The following is a 19,700-nucleotide window of genomic DNA, read 5'->3' on the forward strand; positions in this document are numbered from 1 at the left end:
ATCTAGCTGAGAGGAAGCTAAGTGATTCCTGTTGCCCCCCACTGGCCAAATGCAAGTGTCTGTCAGAGGATAAGACCTTGATTATGTCTCCCTATAACTCAGATCTGGAACCCACAGGAAATTGAAAGAGCAAAGGGTAGAACGGGAAAAGTAAACTCAATCCCTCCCCAGCAAACCAACATCCCATGCACTCAATTTTCTTTACCCCTCTGGAACTCTGCCTCTCCATTGGTGCTCCAGAGACAAGTCGCCCCAGAATCCTGGAAGCACTTAGGATGACGAGCTAAAACCATAAAAGGGCACAGAAGTACAGATTACATAGTGAATATTGAGGAGTAACACACCAGATGGTTAGTGGGCACATGGTGATACACCTTTATGGCTGGAAACTGAAAACAGGTCATTGAAGAAAGGAAAAAAGCAATGACTAGAAAAAGCAGTGGACATAAAAGAAAGAGAACACCATGTTTCCCGGCTTCACAGTATGAAGATACGGGGGTGAGAAGGTGCCTCTGAGAAAAGATCTAATGACATGCAGTCAGTCATGGGGAAGATCCATTATTTCAAAAACAAAGAAGAAGAAAAGGAGGAGCCTACACGTACGCTGCAGTTTCTTGGCAAAAGAACAGGAACACTGCCATAAATCAGGAAGGGAGTTGTAAGACAAGGAACAGTCTTGGGTTTAATTGAAAGAGTAGAGTAGGATGACTGTCCTGGGAGGTGCTGGAGGCGTGGGAACGGGGGACAGGGTGGAGGTAATATAAATTTGTCTGTCTTCCATGATATACTTACATAAGAGACCAATTCCTTAACTGATGTCTTTTTGACTCTTATTGGAATGCGTTCTCCCCTGTGAAATTTTTTCGCAGAGCTAATTAACCCCATTCTGATGCTATTCAATGCACAGACAGCTGTGTCTATGTCTGCATCTATAGGGAATACAGGAATCGGCAGATATTCTAGTATTGGTTGCATAGTCGCCACTAACCAGTTTCCCTGTAAACAGATACAACCACATGCTTCGTAAGAAGGAAGAAACTTCCCCTAGGATGTGCACCTTAACAAATCATGCCCTTCACAAGGAAATAAGGCTCAGGAAAACCAACGGGATATTTCTTAACCAACCTCTCAAGGCATTAGAAAGAGCAGGATGACTCCTGAAAGTGTACATTCCTGAGTTTTATTGGGTTCCTGGGTTCTTGGAACCAATGATATTGGTGTATTTTTAGAAAATACCCAAAACATAAGTTGGCAGGTAATCACATGCAAAAACTTCTGAGAATTGCTGAGTCTTCTGTGACAGTGTAAGACATCAGGATGTCATAATCCTGTCTCTTACATGCCAGGAACACTTTGTGGGAACAGAAAAAAAGTATGAAATTATTTATTTGAGCCCAGGGTCTCTCTAACTTTCAGCAAACTCCTGGTCCTTATAATGAGTCCCTTCTCCTCAGACCACTTCTGCATGACAAATCTTAGCAGCTTAGTCTCAGGAGAACTCAGCCTTGGTGAGAAGTTCCCTTCAAGGCAAATTTATCCCATATTGTCCCCAAATTTCTTCCTTCCAAGCCCAGCCTGAGCTTCTTTTTTCTGTCCTCTGAGGTCAGGTCCCTTTCTCTTGGAGTGCAAAGAAACCCCTCCTGCTCCTGCCCCTCCTCCAGGAACCCCCATTTCCATCTGGTGACAATAGCCTGTGATTCAACCTTGACTGAGAAGCTCTTATTCCTCGTGTTTATAATTTTTCATCATGGTTCTTTTTGTCATCATTTACTTCTGTCTTTGGACCTATTCGTTCATGAAAACCCCAGTAGTCTGCCTCCTCCTGTACCCTCACCCAGTCTCAACTCCGGGGGTCCTGTTACATAAAGTCCCACTCAGGATTCACTCCACACTGAGGGCTATAGGAGACCCAAGAGCAGCATGGCCTGAGGGGCCAGGCCCCCTATCTCTACCCCCTACCTCCATCTTCTGAGCTTCTGGGACATTGTTGTAGGTGAATCTTCCTGTGAATTCATGATGTGCTGAGACAAAAGACCCTGTTCTTGGCAAGTGTTAGAAAGGACCCACAACAGTAACAGGTACTAGAGAAGTATACTGGAAATCAGAACTCCCATACATAACCCTGTCACATTCTGGCGGGAACATAAAATGGCATGGTCTGGCAGTTCAAAGTCAAACACAGACTTCCCATATGGCAGGGAGTTCACTCCTGGGTATATGCCTAAGAGATGAAAAAATACATCCACACGGAAATTTCTACATGAAAGGTCATGTCAGCATTATTCACAATAGCCAAAGAGTGAACAAAACCCAAATGTACACTCGCACGTGAATGGATCACAAATGGTGCTGTTATATGATGGAACACTATGTAGTCATATAAGGAAATGAAGCACCAGTACATGCTACAACATGGGTGAGCAACGCTGGCCAGAACGAACCTGATACAAAGACCATATACCATGCAAGTCCATCTAAATGAAATAGCCAGAAGAGACAAATTCACAGAGACAAGTACATTAGTGGCTTTCACAGACTGTGGTAAGGGAGAACCATGCAGGGGTCTCTTGGGGGGTGGGGGGTGATGAAATTGTTCCGGAATTAAATCATGGTGATCTGCACAACCTTGTCACTGTACCAAAAACTAGAGAATTTTACATTTTAAAAAAAGTAGCTTATAGCATGTGAACTACAAAGTCGATCTATGGTACAAATACCCCCTGCCCTCGTGGCAGGGCAGATGTTGTGCTGATGTCCCCTGATAACCACCCTCTGCCCCCCCGACAGCAGGCCTCAGGGTACTGTGTACTCGGGGGGAGAAACACTTACTTTAGTCCACCTCTTTTCCCGCCCACCCTATTCATCTCTACTAAACCCCAGCTTGAGAGAGCTGTCTGGGGGAAGGGAGGGCCGGATGTGATTTGATTCTCTCTCTCTGAGCCTCGCACTCAAAGGAAGTCACCCTGATTTGATTCCCCCACTCACTGTTCTTGGCTGTCGCAGGATGGAGCCCTGAAAGAGCATCTGAAAGCCCAGCCTCCCCCTGGTGACTGTGGGACTTAGCATTTGACTGACCCTCACCGCTTCTGATTTTGCAGGAGGACATTATCTTCTTTTGAGAATGCACAAGGTTCCTCTCACTTAAACACAAGGAGATGTGCCGTCCTCAAACCCAGAGCCCATCTAGCCAAGTATGGGCAGCGGATATGCATGCAGGGTCCAGAGTCAGCTTATCTGCCTGGATATCTCACCTGTGTGTTTCACTCCCCCTAGAAACCTGAGCCTTTATTCAACTGCTCCGTGCCTCACTTCTGTCATCTGAGAAAGACCTGCCTTAATAAGCTTTAAAGGTATAAATGGGCGAATGCCTATCCCCACTCGAAAGAAGTCGAGTTTTTAATATAATCCCATCTATGTACGTGAGCAGCATAAGGTTCCAGTGATGGCAGAATTGACCATGGAATTCAAAGAACACCTTTTCCTCATTTTTTCTTACAAGCAGTGGACTGTGGTTTCCAGTCCATGAATGTGAAGCCCGTATGGTAAAGGGTGAGTGACGGAGAAATGTCTGTCGATTCTGGAGCTCAAACAATCTATGTTTGATGCTATTTGTATAAAAAATTAGAATGCTGCCACTCAAGATGGCTCCTGTTTCTATAGATTGTTCTTCTCGTGGTGAGCACGTGAACACTGCGAGGCAAATGAGCTCCCCGCTGGCCTTCAAACACAGAGAAAATATGGGACTGGCTGCAAGGGGGAATGGGGGCAGGGGGAAAACAAGGAAGACAGTTCTCAAGGTGCAGCCTTTTAGGGGAAGACTCTTGTTCGTTGCCTGTTGCTGGGCTACCTCATCAGGAGCACTTTAGACAGAACTTGAGTTATTTTCTTGGTTATACGGAATAAGGAAATGAACAGGTGGAACAAGCCCATTTCAGAACAGGAGACAGAAAACGTTAAGCTCTTTCACTGTTTCTGTTTGGCGTGGGCCTTAAAGACATTAACATCCAAGAGAAGACTTTATTAAGGGTTATTTCCAGGTGGATGTAGCAGGTGCATAAGAGGAAGTTGGAATTTCAATTCTATCCTCACTGGTATTAGAAAAGATACCTACATGCATTTCCTAAGAGCTGAGGATTGCAGGGCTGCAGTTTTTGCTGCATGTGAAAAGGAAGTACAGTAATGGAATAATCATGGTTATTCCCACAAATATTTTGAGTGGGTGCATGTCACAGTTAGCCTGATTAAGAAATCAAAAGTTGATTTACCTGAAATACCAACTGCAAGGATGAAGAGAAGGTGGCAGAAGAGAGGTATATATTCAGGAGCTCCTGATGCACCACACACAGGCTGACAGGCTCCTGGCGTGCCTCTGCTTCCTCAGGAACACAGGTAAGAGTTTGCAGCTACTCCCGCTTAGGAACTCGAATCGTTTCTGAAAATACCGGTAATTATGTGTTTTATAGCACGCATCTATTTCATTCCATGCGATTGTATTGTACTTATTCTGCCAGGGTAGAGTTGAAACACCTTCTTCATCTGATTTATCCTTTATTTATTTACTTCTGATTAAACGATGCTCCTTGAGGACCATGTGTGGTGGAGGTTGAGAGGAGAGTGTCAGGCACCCACGGAACCTTGAAGGAAAAGGCAGAGAGGTGCCTCATGGGATCTGGCTGTATATTATTACCTGAATCTGTGTTCGTATCTGCAATAACACATTTTCTACCCAGGCCTAGTCCTGTCGGTAATGAAAGAAAGAAAGAAAGATGTGCCATTACTTTTTCACAAAAGTTGTTTTTACATACAGTAATTTTGATAGTTGTCTAATTATGAAATTTACACATAACCCGTCAGGTTAAAAAGTAAAAAGAAAAACTTTAGTTGCCAGAATCCCACAATCCATAGAGAAGTCATTTCTTTTAAGAAAATTTCATGATACCAGGGTGCCTGGGTGGCTCAGTCTGTTAAGTGTCTGACTTCAATTCAGGTCATGATCTCATGGTCCATGGGTACGAGCCCCACATCAGGCTCTGGGACAGCACAGAGCCTGGAGCCTGTTTCAGATTCTGTGTCTCCTTCTCTCTCTCTCTCTCTCTCTCTCTCTCTCTCTCTCTCTCTCTGTCTCTCTCTGTCTCTCTCTGTCTCTCTCTCTCTCCCTCTCTGTCCCTCCCCAGCTCTCGCTCTCTCTCAAAAATGAACATTTAAAAAAAAATTTAAAGAAAATTTCATTATAGACTAAGGAACCCTCCCTTCAGTAAAGTCATACTATGAATCTGATGATTTTCTAGGAGTTTCAAGGTCACCATGAATTCACTCAGTGAAGCAAACACCCACTTCGCATGGGATGTGTTCCAACAGTTAAAGATATTGAAGAAGGATGGCAACATCTTCTACTCCCCTTTCTCCATCTCAGCAGCAATAGCCATGATCCAATTAGGAGCCAAAGAAAACACTGCTCTTGAAATTGGGAAGGTAGGTGTCAGCTTCTCACACACTGACTGGTTTAGAGGGAGCCCTCCACTGGCTTGGGTGCAGATGACCACAGGTCCAGTTTTGTAGCACAGGAGGGAGGCCAGCATCCCCATGACTGGATGAGCACAGAGCTGCGGGGGAGGGGGACGACACGCCCTCCTTTGGGCTCTGCCCCATTTGCCTCCCTGTGCCTAGACTGCCTCTGAGAGCTGGGATGAACTCCCACAACTGCAGGACAAACAGAGGACAGGCTTACATGGAAGAGTAATGGTAGAACTGATGCGCTGGCTTAAATCCACGGGAAACACCCTCGCGTTTCCTGGGTGCAACGAGTAACAACACCAGGACTCTCTGACGTAGCTGGTGATCAATCAGCTTTGCTGTGGTTTTTCAAGAACCAAATGCTTACATACAAAGTTTGGGGTTTGGTTTTGTCTGTATTTGGGTTCTTTCTTTCTTTTTTATTTCCAGATCTTTTAAGTAGTTTTCTTGTCCCACTTCCTGCCTCTTCTAGGTCTTTCACTTTAACGAAGTCACAGAGGAGAACGAGAGAGGAACCACTATGGATCACGTGAGTCACAGGGCACCGGGGTCGAGAAGGAGAATCACACATCCAGGAGGGTCCTACCTTAAACTTGGAATTTCAGATAAACCGAAAAGACAACTTTTAGGGAAAAATCTTAGGCAAAGTAGATTGGACAGAGTTGTTTCTCATTTCATATTGCATACTTATTTATTTCATGTTTTTGTTCCTGGAGGGGAGATCAGTACTGTGCTTAATGACCTTCAAATTCCTGCTCTCTGTTCACACTGGGAACATGAACAAGACACAATTGCTCTGAGGCACAATGACCTCATCCCAGTGAACTGGGAGTAAGAAAGAATCTGCCTCAGTACGTACAAACAGACATAAAACATTACAACCGTGCCTAGATTACTGGAAACCCCGATAAATTCAATGTATTGTTATCATGGAATAACAATAATTACAGTGATCACAACCCTGTTGCTAAAATAACATAAGTTTAATTATTTCATAAATGGAATTAACAGGAATAAGCACACATCCAAGTAAATTTTGGAAAAGGATTATATGAGTTATATAGCTTACAGCCTTATGCTCCAAAACTCTTAGCTAGCAAGTGGAAGTGTCTAGATTCAGACAGGCTTAGGTTCAAAAATTGGCTCTGCTCCCTGTCTCTTCAGAAAGTTTATTTAATTCTGAGTTTCTTTTTTTCATCTGAATTCATCTACAGACCCAGAGACACCAATGTAAAGCCCTTACCAGGCACATACTATTCCTATACTTAAGAGTATGACCACCATGACTGAAGGTCACGGCCAGTAGGCCTTAGAACATAATACCATCTATGAGGGCACAGTGCTTCATGCCATAACATAACTGAAATATACATGTCCAACATTACCATACATTTAGCAGCTCAGATGGCTGCTAAAATGAAATACGCTTCTAGTCCTTAGGGAGCTTCAGTTTGGGTGGGAAGCTTAACCTAACCATTTGTACCAATCAGAAGACAATCCAGGGGTGGAATGCTACTGCACCTGCAGTTCAAAAGTGAAAAGATTGGACTTTTTAGAGCAGGAAGAAATAATTTCCTAGAAGAGACTGAATGTAAAGGTTTTGAAGAATATTTAAGTAAATCCACCAAAAATCGGGGAATAACAATGAATGTCATCTGTGGGAATACCAAACTTTAGCTCTGGATCTAACAGATTTACACGGTGTTAGTATTTATATTTACATTGACAGAGAATACAATGAGCTTACTTTTTTGATATTTGAAGGTTGAAAAGTTGGAAAATGTGCACCACCAATTTCAAAAGCTTCTGACTCAATTAAAGAAACCCACTGATGCATATGAACTGAACATTGCCAACAAGCTCTATGGAGCAAATACGTTTCGGTTTCTTCAAGTAAGTTTCACCTGGCCTTCCACACTTTTTTTGAAGTCTGAGTCGTTACTCTTTCAATGAGCAAATGGGAGAGAGTAAGGCGGATAAAACTGGCTGACCCACATGGAGACCATTTACACGGCATGCAATATTCTCTTGTCTCAACTATACCAGATGAAGTGTCCTAGAACCTGACAATCTGCCAGTATAGCGTGTGGGTTTAGGGATTACTTTATATCCTAAGAGGAGGCTCAGTAGCAAAGGATGTCATGAAATGCCCCCCCCCCGCCATGATCTGACACCATTCCATCACCTCGTATAAATTTTGATGGGCAATGACTAATGGGAAACTCATGAGAGGGCAGGCTTGTGAGTCTCTAAGGAGAGTTGGGTAAGTACCGGGGAATACCGAATGCTCGGAATGGAAGACATAAGCAAAGGCGAGAACCCTAAGGGCTGACAGTACTGGTGAGGGGCCCCAGAAGCACACCATCTCCTTTGGGGCACCATGCTTTGCAGTCTGCAACCCACAGCCTCTTCTGCCCTAACCTGTGTCCAGAAGGTATTGCCCCTCAAAGACTTGATTCTTGCACCAGCCTGTACTGCCTTTTCACGTTACCCACATGGTAACCGTATAAAATATGCATGGGCAAGAAAAAGTAGATTTCTTCTGGGTCCAGATTTTTTGTACTATATTTTGTCAAGATTGAAGATAACTAACTTGGGAATACATACTTACTGACAAATTACTCTTAATTCTTCTTTCTGTCCTCCCTTCCTTCCCACGTCAAAGGAATATGTGGATAACATTAAGAAATTTTACCTAGCCAGTGTGGAATCTGTTGATTTTAAGAATGCTGCAGAAGAAACTTGCAAGAAGATTAATTCCTGGGTGGAAAGCCAAACTAATGGTAGAGTACAGGAGATCTCCCATTGAAAAAAACAAAACAAAACAAAACACTTTTGAGTCCCTGCTGTGTGCGAAACCTGTTCTTGACACTATATGGGGTGCCAGTGGGGTGGAGTGGGGGCTTAGCAGAGAGGATGGAGAAGGGCACTGGCGGTGATGGAGTGGTCCATGTAACGGTGGCGAGCAAGAAGGGGAGCCCAGGGGGCAGAACAGAAAGACAACTATGAGAAACATGAACATGGCTGGCCATCTGGGTTTGCTCTGGGCCAGAGATGACAGTATATGTGTGAATCCCGGCACTCTGCTCTGACCCCATCTTGGGTTCACATCCACTCAACTCCCAAAGTGGAGATCAAGAGGAAACCCCCGCGGGGAGTGGGTCTGACAGCCTAGGGTGGGCATATGTTGCAGATTAGAGAATTCATGCCATTTGCCCTAAAAAGCAATCAAGCCCTATTTCCTCACAGTAGTGAGCCCAAAGCTGAAAAAACAGAAGGAAGGGAGGGAGGGAGGAGTGAAGAGTGGAAATGTGGAAGAACTCAGGGACGGGAGAGGGGGATGGCGTCACTTGCAAGAGTAGCTGAAATCAGTGTATCGCTAGTCAGTGTGAGGCGACTGAAGTCCTCCGAAAACAGAGAATCGGAACACCCTTCCCATGACAGGCGGCGGTGTCTCCAGCAAGGATAACCTGAGGCTTATGAGGAAGGCTGCGGCTGGAGAATTACTGCTCACGGTCCCTAAAGTGGTGACTTGTGCGAATAATTAAGGATCAGTTTTAACTTTCAAAGCATCTTCCAAACAAACCATTGTACCTCCATGACAGACCTCTGATGTTCTTTCTCTTGCAGGAAAAATCAAGGATCTGTTTCCCCAAAATACTCTTGAGTCTACCATTCTGGTTCTGGTGAACGCGGTCTATTTCAAAGGGCAGTGGGACAAGAAATTTGATAAAAAAAATACAGTGGAGGAAAAATTTTGGCTGAACAAGGTATTATACTTTATTTATTTTTTAAATGTTTATTTATTTTTGAGAGAAAGAGACAGAGCACGAGTTGGGGAGGGGCAGAGAGAGAGGGGAGAGACACAGAATGTGAAACAGGCTCCAGGCTCTGAGCTGTCAGCACAGAGCCCGATGTGGGGCTTGAATTCAAGAACCTTGAGATCATGACCTGAGCCGAAGTCAGACCCTTAATAGATTGAGTCACCCAGGTGCCCCTATAATTTATTTATAATAATGTAACACAGTCATACCTGGAATGTTAACTTTCAACTCCTATCTGATAGCATGTACAACTGCAGGTGGAAAACAGAATTTTTCATGGCTGACTTTTCCTCTTCTTTTATTTTTTGACTTATTTACTTGGGGATACTAGAAGAAACTCATCCCAAATTCACAGACTTTCTCTAACATCTCTTAGAAGGAGGATGTGTTTGGTATCTTAACAGTATTATCTTATTTTGAATAATGTCTCACTGGCGTTTGTTTGCCTCATCAATTACCTCAGGATACAAGCAAACCCGTGCAGATGATGAAACAGTTCGACATCTTTAATTTCACCTCACTGGAGGATGCACAGGCCAAGATCCTGGAAATACCATACAAAGGCAAGGATCTAAGCATGGTGTTGCTGCTGCCAAATGAAGTGGACGGTCTGCAGAAGGTAAAATCTTGTACCTCTAATTCCTCCTACTGTTGCCTAACTTCCCAGCAGGGCAATGCTTGGACGGGCGGTTCATTGCAGCAGTGATCACAGGCAGGTGGTGGTGGCCCACAGAGTTCAAGTACAGAGTACGTCGTATCTTCTCTGCAAACAGCCTACAAAAGAATTGTTAAGGAGAATCTGGTATCCAAAAAGTAAATATCTTAAACGCCACAGTGTGATGTGGAAGATTATATAGAACATCTCAATGTCGCAGGTCCCATTAATATTCTGAGAAACCTACCTAGGTCCACTAACGTGAATATTTTGCAACCATAAGAACTTCTAACATATCCCAGTCTATTCACGTGAAGACAAGGAAATAAACACTCATAGGTAGGTGACACAAGGAAATATTTGCAAGCTCACTCATAAACAAAATGAGCAAATTAAAACAACAAAGGGTACATTTTAAATATTAAATCACAGTGGTCTTGCAGATAATGGACAAACAGATTTAGCTTTTCAATTTAGAAGTATTCTGTTGCTAGGAGCTCAAAAGTCATTCAGAATCTCATTGCTCAAGGAAAACAAACAAAAAAAGATGTGTGTAGAGGGACGATTATTTTCCTTTTAAGATTGTTATAATGAAGTCGGTATATAAGAATACCGAGAATGGTATCTGGCGTATTAAGGACAATCCAAACAGGTCAGCTCGCAGTGACTCCAACAGCCCGTGATGCTGCCCAAGTCCCCATGAACTTGTCGCATCCAAAATAGACCCTGGGCTAACGCTGGGCTTTGGCGATCCTCACAGAAAGCAATATGGCAACTCATGCGAAGAGTCATGACCCTGTTTGTACTCCAGCTCAGCAATCCTCTTGATCAATGACATCAGGAATCCCAGTCTTGGGATCTTAATGAGTCCAAACAAGGCCAGGTGCCCAAAATATTGAAAAATTCAAAACAAGGAACAATGGTGCATTTTCGCATTACCGATAGGTCAACATAGGGACTGACACAGCCTGAATGCTTAAAAATATGTACACTTTGAATACCAGTTTAGTGTTAATATTGTGTCATGATTTAAACTTGTTTAGAGAAATATATATCTATATGAGAAATCTTTACAAATACATCAAGCAAGAAAAAGGAAAAAAGTAGTACCTATATTATAATCATTATTTGAATTACAATGTAAAAAGTAATGAATACAAGTCTATTTGAAAATGAAGCATGCCACGTGGGGAGCATACAAAAGAGAGACATAGTTCCCTTCTTACAAAATAATTTTATTTAACAATTCTGTTGTGCATATATGTATGCATATATCCTTATATACACATATATATATTTATACATGTGTGGATGTATTTATGTATACATATATACACAAATATAACACAGTCGTGAATATATAGTACATTTTTCAATTATATAATTTATTTTTATGACTGTTATTTTTGCCTCCTTAGATAAGATGTAATAAACTGAACCTTCTGTATGTGCATTTATGGTTAAAAGTTTTCTGTAATTCAGTCCAAAGTTAAATCATGTTTGCTGTCCAGTGAGAACCACATCAATTTTTCCTTTTTCCTACTGCTGTAGCTTGAAGATCAACTCAGCGCTGAAAAACTAACAGAGTGGACGAGCTCACAGAATATGAGCGAGAGCTTGGTGGATTTATATTTACCCCGGTTCAAGGTAGAAGAGGGCTATGATCTCAAGGCCATGCTGATAGCCATGGGGATAGTGGATGCCTTCAGTCCACAGAGCGCCAACTTCTCAGGCATGACAGGGAGCCTGAACCTCGTGGTGTCTAAAGTCATGCACAAGTCCTTTGTGGAGGTGACTGAAGAGGGCACTGAGGCCGCAGCCTCTACAGCCATAACTGTTGAGTATTCATCACCACCAATTCACCATTTTCACTGTGATCACCCCTTTCTGTTCTTCATCAAGCACAACAAGACCAACAGCATCCTCTTCTTGGGGAGAGTCTCCTCTCCTTAGATACAGCTAGCCTGCCAGCACTACGGAGAACTGGAGTTTTTCCAGTACATCGCTTGCTGAAAATAACATATTCTCCTTCACTCTTTTTTCCTTTCCAATCTCATTGTCATCACTAAGAATGTACTGGCTGTCTGTCTATCTCCTTCCTTCTACAAACACCTGTAAACCTACTTTAATCTCCCCATGTTAATACCCCTTTGGACAAAATGTTCAACCGAAGGTAAAAGGATATTTTAATACTCTATCTTCTACCAAACTTGAAATAATACCTCCTATTTCAAAAGTCATATCTACTATTAGAACTTATTAACCTATATATCCACATTTATTTGAATTTCGGTGATATCAAGGACCCTTACATGTCTAAGTTTCTTTTATGAAACAGATTACCAATAAAACATTTATTCAAATTATTTGTTGCTTTTCTTTTTTTTTTTTTTTTTGGTTCAACAAAATACAGGTGGCCCACCATACCTAGGAAAAATAATGTACAAATATAGTATCGCATTAAAAAGAAAATTCAAAAGAGGAGCAGAGCATGATAAGGCTGAAGGTAGTTTGGTACCAGACATGAAAGGTGCTATAGGTCATGTTCACAACTTTCTATTCTGTCCTAAAATAAATGGAAAACCAGTACAAATTTCATTTGTTTGTTTTCCAAAGATGAGACTGAGATCATTGTATCAGCATTTTAAAAATATATCTCTGGTGACTGGGATATAAATGGATGAGAGAAAAGAACAAAGTCTACAGTGAGATTAATCAGTAAGCCATCAGAATGTCAGAAGTGGCACTGAGAAAATCAGATATGTAAGAATTACTTCGGAAGTAAAGTAAGTGCCGGGGACCCCAGTAACACATTACATATGACAGAAATGATAAACAGAAGCCAGAAACAATGTCCAAGTTTCTGGCCTACCCCACCAACTGGATGGAAGAAGATTTTGCTTTGGAAGGAAGAAAATATCCAGGGTTTAGGTTTGTATTTGTTGAATTTTAATTACTTTTTTTTATTTATTTTGAGAGAGAGAGAAGGTGCATATGTGTGAAAAAAGGGCAGAGAGAGAGAGAGAGAGAGAATTCAAAGCAGGTTCTGCACTGTCAGGACAGAGACAGGTACAGGGCTTGGACTCACAAACCATGAGATCATGACCTGAGCTGAAATCAAGAGTCGGACGCTTAACCGACTGAGCCACCCAGGCGGCCCTTAATTACTTTTGAGACCTCTAACTGGAGTTGTCCAGTAAGCAATAGAATATATGAGTCTAGAGATTAGATGCAGGATATGATCTGAAGCTCTTAATTTGTCATGCTCAATATAAAAGTTTTACCATAGTTATTCAGGAACTCTAAAACTTGATAAAAAGAAAAAGTAGGTCACTAAAGACAAGAATGAGATCCTAGGGAGAGTATAAAGATAAAGTGATGAGAAAGGAGGGCCTAGAACTGGCTCAAGTACATCAACATACAATGATCAGGTATTGACAATTTTTAGTTCCTAGAATACAACTTTGCTTAAAGGACTGTATTCATTCCAAATCCTTCTAAGTCAGTACTGAATCCCTGCTGATTTCATAAAACGTGAATTTTGGAGGATCTGAGCAAGGTCTAATTTTTCTTCAGCAGGATTCAGCAGCCCAGGAACAGAAGAGGAAGTAAACATTTCACCACGTAAGGATAAGACTCGGTCAAGAGGACTGACCGACCATGCGGCAAATAGACCCAGAAAGGAAGGCAAGATGGCAGGCAGGCGTCCCGATGGACAGAGAGGCACGGGGGTCCCTGACAAGGCTGAAGCAAAGAAACGACACGAATGAATTGGTGACAATGTAAAAGGATCAGAAGGTTGGCCCAAGACCTGGGATTCTGAGTAGTATTTTAAAAGAAAACTTTAGGTATTAAATAAATTCAGAGTGTCACCATAGGTATGAACTCATTTCTAATGATTCAATGAAGGTGAAACTAGGTTAGTGTTCTGGGCGGTTTGAAGAATTGATTGTTGGAATGCCTTTAGACTACAACTCTAAACTACTTGTTACTTTAATTGGGATTTCAAAAGGAACTTTATAAAAGCAAACAACTTAAGACAAAGGCTCACAGGCATCAGAATCACATCAGGTAGAGGACACAACTGATACTTATATGAAAACTGAACAGTTTTGTCTCTATTCTAGGTCAGAGAACCAACCAGCCACCTCTGCCTGCCCTGTGGCCATGTGTAGAGAAATCGATGGAAAACTCAAATACTGTGTCTTTATTTTTAAGTAATACATCATAATTCATTGGCTAAAACTGAATGACTCCATATTGATAAATAAATAAATGACTAAATTAAGAGTTTTATAAGGAATGGATATTTACATGCTTTCGAGGTTCCTCCCCCACAGAGTACCACCTCCCACCTATCACACAGGGCTCAAAACTTTAATTTTAATTCTAAAAACTGGCCATATTGACATTGGAGAGAATATGGAGCAACAAGAACTCTCATACACTACTAGTGGGAAACACAGAAAGGAGTGACTGCTTTGGAAATTAGTTTGGCAATTTCTTACAAAAAGTAAACATTTACTTAACATACGACCTAGCAGCTCCACCCTGATCTTTACCCAGGAGAACTGAAAACCTGTATCCATGACAGGACTACACCCAAATGTTCAGAGCAGCTTGATTCTCAGGGCCAAAAAACTGGAAATAACTCAAATGTGCATGAGCAGGTGAATGCACACACAATGAACAGTACTCAGTGACAGACACGAAGAAACCACCGACTCCTGCAGCAGGACGAACCTCCCACATGCTGTGCTGAGCAAAAGCAGCAGGACAGAGAGAACATGTAATGGATGTATTTCCACATCTACGGAGCTCAACCCAAGATGACCAGAAGGCTGATCAGCGTTTTCCTGGGGCTGGAGCGGGGGAGGATCCTGATGGTAAGAGAGTCCAAGGGAAATATCTGGTGGGAAGAACGGTCTACAGCTTGATTAGCTGGTAGTTACGCGGGAGTTCATATTTTCAAAAGGCACTGACGTGCACACTTACAGTGCATGCATTTTGTTTTAATGTAAATTATGCCTCATTAAAGTGGGCTGAGGAGGAAGAGGGAGAGAACTGTACAAAACACACATAATTACTATTGCTTCTGGAAGGACTGGAGTGGAAAAAGCTTCTTAATTAAATGTGTTTTTAAGAGCAACCTCGGGCGCCTGAGTCGGTTGAGCGTCCAGCTTCGGCTCAGGTCATGATCTCATGGTTCATGGGTTCGAGCACCGTGCCAGGCTCTGTGCTGACAGCTAGCTCAGAGCCTGGAGCCTGTCTTCAGATTCTGTGTCTCCCTCTCTCTCTGACCCTCCCTTGCTCACGCTGTCCCTTTCTCTCTCTCTCTCTCACTCCCAAAAATAAATAAAAATTTAAAAGAAAAGACCAACCTCATTCTTACCAACTCCAGGCCAACTCTCAATATCTTCATAGACATTAACCATATTTAATGACAAGCCAGGATTCCTGTCATATGACACAAGAAGCATCATCAAAATGCAAATTAAAAAATGAAATTCTGTGATCTGTGATCTACCAACTTGCCTTCACTGGTCTTCGAGATGTTTAAAAGGACTGTATTTAACTTTTAATTTGAGATTTGAAGAAGTTTAATGAGAAAATTCATTTCCAGATAATTTTCCATGAGATGTCATTGTAAAACATATGGTATTTCAAGCTATTTTTATGTCAGTTTTTGATGCAATTTTCACAATAGTCAAAGATGAAAGCCAAGACCCACAAATGATTTCTATTTATAAATGGAGGGATACAAACCTTCTTCCCTTATGAGACGATATGGTCCTTTTCTAGGGAAAACCCTCAATGTACAATCCCACCGACTCTGTCAGAACAGGGAGTCTGTCTGAATTATTTACGCTGTTATACCTGGAGCACGCACAGGTGATCAGCAACTAAGTGACAAATCAATGAACGACTGAGTATCCTCTTAAGCCACTCAGGAGCCTGTCATTTGTTCTGTAAGAACCCACTTGTATTTCTTCTACAAAAGACATAATAAACATCTGAAAAGTGTACTATCTGCCTCACTGTGTGTAGTATAGTGTACGCCATTAACCAACAATTTTTCTGTCCCTCCAGTGTGCCATGCTAGATCAGGCAGTGGGTTCCCATAGATAATAGGGTGACCAAAAAATATATAAATAAGCCAAGCATCCTGAAGGCCAGAATAAGGGAAATGAATTCAAAACACAAGCAGGCCAAAACTTGGGAAAATGCCCTCATGTTAGTGATCAAGGCAGAGTTCAAGGTCTGGAACTAGACTAGCAGTATGAATGTAGTACATTAGACGTAAGTACCTGAGATCGGTCAGAAAATAGCTAGTGGGGAATCCAAAAACTAAAAATTGGAAAAACCTAAGGATCCCATAAAAAAGGCAAACGCAACAATTCAGGAAGACATATTATGACAGATAGAATAGACCAGAACTCCCCTCACAAATGGCTGTGTGAGTGATTGCCCAGAGGACAGGGCTGTCCCAGAACACAGAAACCCAGGGACAGGCCCGGCCTTCTAGAATCTGAACATCTAAGAATGGTATTGTCTCTGTGCCTGATCACTATCTACCCAAATGGGTGGAAACCAGCAACACACATAATCCAAAATATTGCTTACGATGATTCATATTTCCCTTGAGACTAATGATATACTTGTTTTTTCCCTAAGAAGGACTCTTTGACCTATATTTTTTATCTAACAATAACTTTAAGAAAAACAATAGCTTGTGTTTTTTAGTACATTTTTTTAGGGGTCAGACTGAAGTGAAGTGAAGAGAAACTGCACATGACGACAGAACACTGTCTGCATTTTCACCTGGGAGGTGACGAGTTTGCCCGGTCCACAAGTGGCACATCTGTGATCTGGAAGGCAATGCGGACTGGCACCACTCAGTACCAGTCATTCCGCCGACGCATCCCGCCGTGACAGGCTTCTGGTGTGGCGATGAGCTACAATCTGCTTGGAGACGCAGGATGCATCACAAATACAGAATCATAAGGGAATGTTTTTGTTTTTGTTTTAATATTTATTTATTTTTGAGACAAAAAGACAGAGTGCGGGGGTGGGGGAGGGGCAGAGAGAGGGGGAGACAGAATCTGAAGCAGGCTCCAGGCTCTGTTAGCACAAAGCCCGATGTGGGGCTCAAACCCAAGCCAAAGTCGAGCACTTAACCAACTGAACCACCCAGGTGCCCCCATAAGGGAATATTTTTAAAATGCAGGGGATTAGTCTGTGTGAGCCAAGTGAGCCAGACCTTCTGAACACCCTTGGTGGGCTTCCTACACATCCCGGTGCCCTGGAGCACTCCCTTCCAAACACTGATGCAGAGACATAAAGGAGCCTGGAAAGAACTGCTGCTCTACCTGGAATCCAATCACACTTCAAAACTGATGAAACAGCACCTTATATTCTAATATGGTGGCTAAAAGCAAGATGGCCACGGTTTGGTTTAATAAGGCATGACTCATCTGAAATAAAATACTCTGCAATTATCCTACTGTCCACAAGGATTCGCCATTTTCTACACTCTGTAACTCTAGTAAGTGGGCTTGCTGGCTTGACTTCCAAAAATCTGGTACTGCCAGCTCAAGACAGTAAACACGATGATAAAGAAAACAACGGGGGCACCTGGGTGGCTCAGTCAGTTAAGTGTCCGACTTCTGCTCAGGTCATGATCTTGCAGTTCATGGGTTCGAGTCCCAGTTTGAATCCCGCATCATTGGGCCCTGTACTGACAGCTAGCTAAAAGCCTGGAGCCTCTCTTTGGATTCTGTATCTCCCTCTCTCTCTGCCCCTCCCCTGCTCCTACTGTCCCTCTCTGTCTTTCAAAAATAAATAAGTTTAATTAATTAATTAAAATAAAACAAAAAATGTAGTGAGCTCAAAGAGAGAGTTGAAAGTATATTTATGACCACATTGTCTTACATAAACTTTTGAGTGAGATATGACTGCTGTGATAACTAGACTGTGACTAACTGCCCTAATAGTAAATGCAAAAACGCAAAGTCAATGCAACAACTGTAAGGGCAAATACAAATTAAAAATGGGGGCGCCTGGGTGGCTCAGTCAGTTAAGCGTCCAACTTCAGATCTTGCGGTTCACCAGTTTGAGCCCTGCATCAGGCTCTGTGCTGACAGCTCAGAGCCAGGCACCTGCTTCAGATTCTGTGTCTCCCTCTCTCTGTCCCTCCTCCACACACTCTGTCTCTCGAAAATAAACATTAAAATAAATTTTTAATTAAAAATAAGAGACCTAATTCTTCCTGTTGAATATTAGCGATTTCTCTCCTTTCCTTTTTCTCATGATTTACTCTAGAAAATGTGTCATTCTAAGCACTTTCCCCTCTTTGTAATGTCTATGCATTACCCTTTTGAAGACTAAGCCTTCTGTCAGCTTCACGGCTTGCGGAAAGCCGTTTCTCAAGGACCTGGGAGCCAGCTCTTGGAAATGTAAACTTCATTTGGGCCAGCACCCACTGTCCCCAGTTTTGTAGAGGTGTCGGCACTTAATCAGAGGGCCAGGTTTCAAACACTACCTCCTACCCTAAAGACACAAGTCTGTTTTTCCTCTGGATAAAGCCAGGTAGCTAACACGGATGGTCACCTCAAGTCCCAGATGCACCCAGGGCGAACTGAGTGTGATACATGGTGCTATCAGGTCCCCTTACTCGAGGACTGGTTACTGTTTATTGTTTCAGAATATGTATGCTCTGGGTTACATCTGCTTGGCTATGCAACAGGACGTGACCGCCTTCTGCTTTCCCAGTCTCCTAGCAAATGGCCTGTGACACGCGTCACACTCTGGTTTAATACTTATTCAATAATAAAAGTGTTTTTTCTCCTACCTTTGCCAAGAATTTCAGTCTATCTCCCCAACACTTTCACAATTATTAAGAGTACGTGGTGGCCAAGCCACACAGGCACCCAGGAAGCAGGACGCGGGGTCATGTGTCACGAAACATGACACAGAGGCACACCCAGCTGTGGCCGTAAACGTGGATACAATGGTGGTGTCATACGGACCACAGGGGACACATGGCACAACAGGATATGTGGACTCGATGGCCACAGGGGACCGACCCAGGGGGGTCAGGGAAGGGGACGTCCTGAGCAGAGGCCGGCAGGGGCTGAGCTGGAGCGTCTGGGGGCAGCAACCGCGCAGACGCTCTGGGGCTCAGTCCGCCTTGCACACTTACCTAAGCTGCTTCCACCTCGTCACAGACGACCACCAGGATGGCCACGTCCAGGCTGGCCCTGCCCGGGCGGGGGTCAGAGCCCCAGGAGCGTTCCTCGGGCGCCCCCTGCGCCCAGTCCACAGGCGTTCTCGCCGTGCGCCCCCAGGTCCTGCATCCGAGTCCCGATCACGCCAGGACGTGTTCGCGCGAGAGCTGGGAGCGCCCGTGACCCTGGGTTCCGGGCCTCCTTAAGTTGACCTTGCCACACCTGGGTAGGTCTTGACCAAGAAGCCGGTGGCCTGGTGAGGCCCTGGCTCGTCCCCTTCACCCCTTGTTTGCACACGATCTCCGTGACTCCCGTGGAAGCGTCCTCCGGAGTCGGGGTTGGGGCACCTCTGGTCGTGGGTGAACTTCACCGCGAATGCGTCCAGGAGTCACCAGACCCCTTGGGCCTCGACCACACAATAGCCGGCAGGTGGTGTTGCCAGGGCGCCAGCGTGTGGTTGCTAAGGGACGGAGCGTCACA

General features: G+C 43.3%; 1 protein-coding gene and 1 long non-coding RNA gene across 7 annotated transcripts; one reads left to right on the top strand and one right to left on the bottom strand.

Annotated features, from left to right (window-relative positions):
• Positions 1–4,535: 4,535 nt before the first annotated feature.
• On the bottom strand, positions 4,536–19,684 carry LOC115278356. Of its 6 annotated transcripts, none has more exons than XR_003902827.1 (4): positions 19,196–19,674; positions 16,816–16,956; positions 9,797–10,112; positions 4,536–4,634 (listed from the first exon to the last, which is right to left on the bottom strand). It is a non-coding gene; the product is annotated as an uncharacterized LOC115278356 (long non-coding RNA). The 6 variants fall into 6 exon arrangements; XR_003902829.1 differs by lacking the exon at positions 4,536–4,634 and adding an exon at positions 4,668–4,738 and having other exon boundaries at positions 19,196–19,675; XR_003902828.1 differs by lacking the exon at positions 4,536–4,634 and adding an exon at positions 15,375–15,450 and having other exon boundaries at positions 9,620–10,112; positions 19,196–19,684.
• Positions 6,025–11,946, top strand: LOC115278353 (serpin B3-like). The gene is made up of 6 exons (XM_029922799.1): positions 6,025–6,043; positions 7,279–7,407; positions 8,180–8,297; positions 9,145–9,284; positions 9,802–9,957; positions 11,545–11,946. Exons 1-6 carry the CDS (start codon positions 6,035–6,037, stop codon positions 11,944–11,946), a joined length of 954 nt encoding a protein of 317 aa, XP_029778659.1. The 5' UTR covers positions 6,025–6,034.
• Positions 19,685–19,700: the final 16 nt, after the last annotated feature.

This window comes from Suricata suricatta, chromosome 14 (assembly GCF_006229205.1).
Source record: "Suricata suricatta isolate VVHF042 chromosome 14, meerkat_22Aug2017_6uvM2_HiC, whole genome shotgun sequence".
Classification (NCBI taxonomy): Eukaryota; Metazoa; Chordata; class Mammalia; order Carnivora; family Herpestidae; genus Suricata; species Suricata suricatta.